At 47.8% G+C, this 7,852-nt stretch overlaps 1 protein-coding gene across 1 annotated transcript in view; it reads right to left on the reverse strand.

Annotated features, from left to right (window-relative positions):
• Cep89 (centrosomal protein 89) overlaps nt 1-7,852 on the reverse strand; it is a 40,674-nt gene that overhangs the window by 31,502 nt on the left and 1,320 nt on the right. The window contains exons 2-4 of the mRNA XM_013354208.1: nt 6,104-6,210; nt 3,466-3,624; nt 1,454-1,634 (exon numbers count right to left, since the gene is read on the reverse strand). Of these exons, the coding sequence (XP_013209662.1) occupies nt 1,454-1,634; nt 3,466-3,624; nt 6,104-6,210 (447 nt within the window). The remainder of the gene's footprint in view (nt 1-1,453; nt 1,635-3,465; nt 3,625-6,103; nt 6,211-7,852) is intronic.

Here is a 7,852-nt window from a genome sequence, read left to right on the forward strand (position 1 = left end):
AAGAAAAATGGACAATGGCAAGGCTGGGGGAAGACTGGGAAATGGCACAGTGGGTAGAGGCATTTGCGGCAAGCCTGGTGACCCAAGCTCAATCCCTGGGACTCTCCTAAAGGTGGAAGGAGAACTGACCCCACACAGGTGTCTGGCTGACATACACACACACAGACACAAACACATGCACAGATACACACACACGCACAGACACACAACACATGCACAGATACACACACACACACACACATGCACAGATACACACACACACACACACATGCACATAATAATAAATTTTAAAAAATTTACTGGGAAGAAATTGGTCACAAAAAAGGGAGGATGAGGACTGTCAGTCAAAAAGATACTGGGGAGAGCTGCAAAGGTGGCTCAGTGGGTAAGAGCACTGGCTGCTCTTGCAGAGGACCTGCGTTCAGTTCCCAGCACCCACATTGTGTCTGACAACCATCTGTAACTCCAGTTCCAGAGGATCTGACGCCCTCTTCTGACCTCCCTGGGCATCAGGTGTGCATGTGGTGAACACACAGGGCAAAGATTCAGACACATAAAATGATTAACCTAAAAAAGTTATTAGGGGGAATGCATATTTAGATATGATTTCAAAATCATATAGATTAGCAATAGTCATTGGAAGGAATATGTCCTACGGCTCCAGGCACATTGAGTTGGAAATGAATGTGTAATGTTAGAAGTCCGACACTCAGGAAAGAAAGCAAGAGCAGAAAGCCTGAGGAAACAAAAGAAAGCTTGGGACTAAGCGACCATAACAAATACATGCAAATCTCCCGACAGCTCTTCTCATGTCAGTCACGTGAACACAAGCCTCCCCAAATGCAGCATGCGGTCATGTGTGCAACGCCATGACGGGGAGTCACCTTGGGCAAAATCTGGACAAGAAAATGTAAGAGGCCAATTGAGGTGGCTCACGCCTTTAATCCCAGCACTTGGGAGGCTGAGGCAGGTGGATCTCTGTGAATCTGAGGTCAGCCTGGTCTACAGAACAAGTTTCAAACAAACCAGCTCAAGGATATGCGGTTAGATCCAATCTTAAAAAAAAAAAAAAAAAAAAAAACAAAAAAAAAAAAAAAAAAAAAAAAAACACACACACACAAAAGCCACACAACACACACACACACACTCAAACACACTACACATGTATACATACGCAAGCATACTACACACACACATACACATATACACACAAGCATACCACACATTCATACATAGCAAAAAAGAATCCCACAAAGCCTCACAAAGATCTTTGCCTTTGAAGCACTTGACTTCAAGGATAAACCAAAAAAGGTTTAAATTTCCTCCATACAGACAGACGCAAGGCTGAGCACTTAGGAGAACAAAGGGGCAGGACATCGGAAGCAATGGGAGCAGCACAGAACATGCTGCTGCGGAGGTAACACGGGGATGCGGCTGGGGAAGGTGGTGTCACCTGATTCCTGTGAGGTACAGCATATGCAGCATCTCTGCCATCTCCCACATCCTTCCAGGTGCTGGACTCTGACTCCCTGAAGCTGGTTGACACGTGTGTTTCGGCATCCCCATCCTCCCCGTGGTCTACAGTCTCCAAGGACGGCAAGGAGGTTCTTTCTGGGACATTCTGCCAGCTTTGCCTGTGTTAGGTCATTAACAAATAAAATAAGCAAAGACGCAGTTCAGCACCTGACGCTGATATTGAATCACTTTTTTTTGTTTGTTTGTTTGTTTTTTGGTTTTTTGAGACAGGGTTTCTCTGTAGCTTTGGAGCCTGTCCTGGAATTAACACTTGTAGACCAGGCTGACCTAGAACTCACAGAGATCTGCCTGTCTCTGCCTCCAAGTGCTGGGATTAAAGGCGTGCCCACCACCGCCTGGCTTTCCTCTGATTTTCACTGTGATGAACACAACCCTGAGAAGCAGCAAGGATTAGTTCTAGAAAGCAAACCATGGTGTGGTACGTTGCTGCGCCCGGTGTGAACAAATAATGCGACAAATCACTTCCTGAACCCCGAACCATGTAGAAGCAGCTTTCTTATCCACACGGTTTAAATAGCTCAATCTGTGCATGCGTCCTGTGTGTGTGTGTGCGCCGGTGAGTATGTGCTCGCATGCATGAATGGTTGTGTGTGTGCGTGTGTTTCTTACTGAAGTTGAACAATTTCCCATAATTTACCTGAGCCACCATTCTTCTGCTGTCAATTGTCCCTTTGTAATTTGTTTGCTTCTAGTGTGTCCAATTTGAAGCAAGCTTTATTTACTAAAATTAAAACCCTGTTTTCAGCCAGGCTGTGGTGGCGCATGCCTTTAATTTAATCCCAGCACTCGAGAGGCAAAGGCAGGTGGACCTCGGTGAGTTCGAGGCCAACCTGGTCTACAGAGTGAGTTCCAGGACAGCCAGGGCTACACAGAGAATTCCCTGTCTTGAAAACAAAAACAAAACAAACTGGCTTTCATGTTTACTGTAAGTATTTACCCTGTTGTATTAATTTCGTTTTGAGCATGTACACTTTTTAACATATGGATGATTAAAAGAAGGAGACTTTTGGCTGGGGGCACAGCTCAGTGGTGCAGCTTTTGCCTAGCACGTAGAAAGACGTAGGACTGATCCCCTAGAACTGGAAAATAATGACTCTTGTTGTTTGGTTTTTTTCTTCTAAACAGGATCTCACATAGTCTAAACTGGCCAGAAATTTACTACCCAGCCAAGGATGGCCCTGAACTTCCATCTCCCAAATGCTAAGAGTACAGATGTGGACCACAATTTCCAGGTCCCTCGCCCCCACCCCACCTTTATTTCACCTTCTAAATTCCTAGTTTAGAAGTACACAGCAGCAGGCGGGCACTCAAGTTCATGGTCTCAACACAGAAGACCATCTGGAACAATCCTTTCATCCCCAAGGGACTGAGCAGGGTGTGGCTTGTGCTGAATGGTTTTCAAACCACACTAGTGGAGGTACTGAAGTCCTCCTCCTGATCTGTCAGGGCCGCCTCTCACCTCTGCTCTGTTGAGTAACCCATGCTACTCTTGCTGCTTTAGCACCTGCTTTAAGATACGGCAGGGCTCAGTTCTCTTCCTTTGATAATTTTATATCCTTTCTCCTTCCGGTGAACTTTATGATCACGTCCATATTTTTAGTTCAATCTAGCCAAAGTGTTTTGAAAATGGGGTCAAGATTTCATTTTGATACTGGTCCAGATACGTTGTCCAGGTCAGCCCCCCTCCCCCAGCTTCTAGAGCCACTGGGACTGGCAAGAGTCAAGACAGAAATGTAAAATCCCATGGCACCCTGCTGTAATCCTGCCTGCCTGAGAAATACTAGTCCATACAAGAAGACCTTGTAACAATTAATGTCCCTGTCAGTGCCTCCTGGACACAGTGACAAAAGCCTGGTGACCATGATCACCACATGGCCCCGGAGCTGCCCTCTGCTACCACGAGAGGACACACAGTATACATGTCCCTACCGAAGCCTCAGCTCTGAGGTGGTGGCATAGGGCTCGATGATGCTGTCTTTTTCAACGTAGGAGGCGTCGCTCTCAGACAGGGACCTCTGGCGAGGCTGGGGAATGGCAACCGTCTGTCCAGTCAACGTGGTCGTCAGGATGACCGCAGCTAGAGCAGACCTGTGAACAGAAACATCCCAGACGCACTAAGGAACAGACGGACATTCAAGCTGCAGGCTGAGCTGACACGGTTAACCCACTGCAGCGACTGATTAGCCGCTGACAGCTCGCTCACAGCCCAGGATAGCCCATCTCGTTGACACCCATGATAGCCTATCGGTATCCCCACTTTCATTCTCTCATTGACCGCAGGAGTCAAATTTATGCCGTCCATTCGTAGAGCAATTAACTGGTGTGTAAAGACTTTCTCTACTCGGTAAGATGTGACCACACCAAGCTGTCAATCCACACAGTTGGACATGCAAAACCTATATTCAAACAGTTTTCTATTAAAATGAAAGAACAGAATGAGAAAAAGGAAGACTTACACCAGGTGTGGTGACACACATTTTTTTTATTTCAGAACTCGGGAGGCAGAGGCAAGTGGATCTTTGTGAGTTGGGGGCCAGCCTGGTTTATGTGGCAAGTTCCTGATAAGCCTGGGTTATATAGTGAGATCTGGACTTTAAGTATATATATAAATGTAAATAAACACATACACACATGACTTGTAATGATGAAAACATCCATTAAAACACACATCTGTATTTCCAGTGCTGGCTGGCCAGCCAGCCAGCAAAAAGGCAAGCTTCTGATTCCATGAGAGACCTGTCTCAGGCCAATAACGAGCTCACAACATGCTGACTACAAAGCAATATCTCTTTGCTTTGCTGACAATGGAATGGGAAGCTAACTCTCTAGTTACTGCCCAGGCTGTCTCAATGACACAGCACAAACACTGATGAGCTGGACAGACCACCTTTGTAGTGGGTGGGTCTACTGCCCTGACATTTGAAGCCAGTGATCAACATCCGCACCTCACAGCTGACCCCAAATATAGAAGAGTACAAGGCTCTCTCACAGCATTACCCAGAAGATGACAGAGGCACAGAGTGCTCACTAATAATGGCTATCCGTGATAGTGCTGCAGGAAATATCAAACACCAGAACACCGCAGAGGTTGTTCCTACTCCAGTGTTAGGGCCAGAATCCAGGAACGAGCTCGTGTATGCTGGGTAAATGCTGACTCAGCAAGTCCTGTGCCCAGCCCTTCAGAGTTTACATTCTAATCAAAGGCACAGAACATACCAGTACCAAAGAAGACCAAACAGAGTGGCACCCTGGAGTGGAATTATTCCTTACTAACAGTTAATAACTCAATCATTGTATTCTATGGCTTAAAAACAGACTAGATGTGGACTCAGAGGTGAAAGAGCACGCACTGCTCTTGCAGAGGCCCTGAGTTTGGTTCCCAGCACCACACTGGGTAGTTCACAACCACCCGCAGCACCAGCTGAAAGGGACTGGATCCAAGAGTACCTGCATCCAAGTACACACACACAAAGGCACAGGTATATACACATAATTTAAATTTGGGTTTTTGTTTGTTTGTTTGGTTGGTTGGTTGGTTGGTTTTTCAAAACAGGGTTTCTCTGTAGCTTTGGAGCCTGTCCTGGAACTCGCTCTGTAGACCAGGCTGGCCTTGAACTCACAGAGATCCACTTGTCTCTGCTTCCTGAGTGCTAGGATTAAAGGTGCGAAACACCACTGCCTGGTTAAAATTAAAAATTTTAAAGAACAGCAACAATTAAAAAAAAAATCAGACTTGCTGGGCATGGTGGCTCACACTTATAAACTCAGCTCTTAGGAGGCTGAGGCTGGAGAATGGCTTTGAATGCAAAGTCAACCTGGGCTACAAGACCCTATTAAAAAAAAAACAAACAAAACAAGTCTAAAGTTTCCTAGTATCTAAAATCTCAACAGATACAGGCAGTGGTCCCAGGAATGGAAAGGAAGTTGGCTGTCTGGTACACCGAGCACAAGGAGATGAGGAACACCAGTTCCTGGCAGGAAACATGTTCCTTCTTTTAACACAAAGTGGTTCTTTTAAGAGGCGAAAATGCAGCCAGAGGTGGTGGCACATGCTTTTAATCCCAGCACTCTGGAGGCAGACCCAGGTAGATCTCTGAGTTTTAGGCCAGCCTGGTCTACAGAGCGAGGACCAGAGCAGCCAGGGCTACAAAGACAAACCACCTTGAAAAACAACAAACAAACACAAGGCAGAACTGTATCTAGAAAGAAAGAAGTTTTTGTATAGTTCTCCTGAAAGCACCATTAACCTGATGAACACATGGCTGAGATGCAGAGCACAGGCAAGGCCCTGGCTTCCGTTCCCTGGAGAAAGAAAGAAGGGAGAGAAGGAGGAAGGAAGAATTGACTTAAACTCGGTGCTCTCTGTTTAATAAACACCAACTGCATCCAATCATGAAATCTGAGATCCTACACTGGAGGACACAGACCCCCAGTACGTCCATCATTCCTTGGAGAAGCTGGATTAAGTACCATGGAACAGCGGTAAATATTGCCAAGGGTATGATTCTAGCCCCTCTACTTGTGACCCGTTGGCTAGGGTTTAGTACTTGATGGTCTTGAGACCTACCTGGGTCTCTCTGGAGACGGCCTGGGGCTTCGGGGAGGAGGTGTGCGTGGCACAGCTGGCTTCGGAGCAATGCTGGCTGCTGGGAGGAAGCCATGGATGATGTGATTCTGCAGAAACGACACCCAAGGCAGATTTCTGGGAGGAGGAAATCAACTGGGTCCCGCCCCACCTCCACCTCCCAAGCTGAGGCCACACCAGGGATCCAGTCCTGTCCCCTGTTGTTCCCAACTGCCATTCGTCAAGGCAGTGCACGCAGCAGGGCACGCTACCATGCGGCCCACCGAGGCAGCCCTCTCGTTGTCCCCCTCACCACAGCTTTCCTGACTGACTTCAAGGGCCGGCGTGGCTGGGTTAGTCAACACGGGGTGCAGGACAAGGCACACCTTTGGGGGTCTCTGTTTTCCAGAGAGCACTAACAGAGCTGGGATAACCTACCCTAGATATGAAGAGAACCGACTCATGGAACAAGGGGCTCAGACGGAAGAAACGGGACATAAGCTGAGCAACAGCACTGGTTTTTCTTTGCTTCCTCGTCTGCCCAGATGTGAGGCAGCACCCACTTCACGCTCCTGCCACCATGGAGCCACCCCCTGCCACACTACGACAGGAACCAAACTAAACCTCTGCTCCCACAGGTTACTTCTCATCAGGTCACGGCCAACAAGAAAAGTCATTAACACACTGACCATTCCCTTCCAGGCTTCCAATGCACAGGACGGTCCCCAGTGAAGTCACCCAGGCCTTCCCACCCCTGAGCAGCTCTAGAAGGGAGCATTCTGACTCAGGTCTGATAGGAGCTTGACTCCAGGTGCATCTTGAAGATGCACAGTAAGGAAAGTAGGCCCTTACACATGATGGAAGTCAGAGGGAACCCCGCTCCACTTTAGGGACCTGGGGGCGGGGGTGTCTTTTGAGCATCTGAGCCATGCCTATGTTTTCTGAGCACCAGCCACTCACTTGCACCTGCTAGAGGCAGGCTGCCATGACAACAGCAAAGATGCTCTGTCTTCCTCCTCGGGGGCACAGAGTGGGAAAACACCCACACGGGTGTTACAGAACACAGAACTATGCGAAATGGCAAGGAGCAAGGGAAATCAAGGCCCAAGGAGAGAAAGGTTCATTCAGGGTTTGTTTGTTTGTCTTTTTTTAAAAAATATTTATTTATTGATGTGTATGAATGTTTGTCTACTCATATATATGCACATCACATGTATGCTTGGGCCTGTGGAGGTCAGAAGAGGACATCAGATCCCCTAGAAATGGTATTTCGGAGGGTTGTGAGCCACCATATGGAGGCTGGAAGTTGAACCCAAGCCAAAGCAACAAGTGCTGTTAAGCACCGAGTGATCTCTCCAGCCCTTCAGGAGACTCAGGTGTTTCCCTGGGGGGCGGGATCACAGTTACGACGAATGGGTCATCGCTGCCTCTACACTGGAAAGGGGACAACACGAACAAGAGAACTGACAGAACCATGGTGGCAGGTGACTGACGCCAGGAAAGAGGTCAGAAGGGATGGGTGCATCATTTCCAGTTATTTCTGGGGGCTGGAGAAATGGCCCAGCGGTTAAGAGCATATACCACTCTTCCAGAGGACCCCAGTCCAGTTCCCGACACCAACATCACGTAACTGCAGCTCCAGGAAATCCAATGCTTCTGGCTTCCACAGGCACTCACACTCAAGTGCACAAACTCACACTTAAGCCAGGCAAAGCCAGGCGGTAGTGGCATGTGCCTTTAATCCCAGCACTC

This window comes from Microtus ochrogaster, unplaced genomic scaffold (assembly GCF_000317375.1).
Source record: "Microtus ochrogaster isolate Prairie Vole_2 unplaced genomic scaffold, MicOch1.0 UNK32, whole genome shotgun sequence".
In the NCBI taxonomy this organism is placed as follows: Eukaryota; Metazoa; Chordata; class Mammalia; order Rodentia; family Cricetidae; genus Microtus; species Microtus ochrogaster.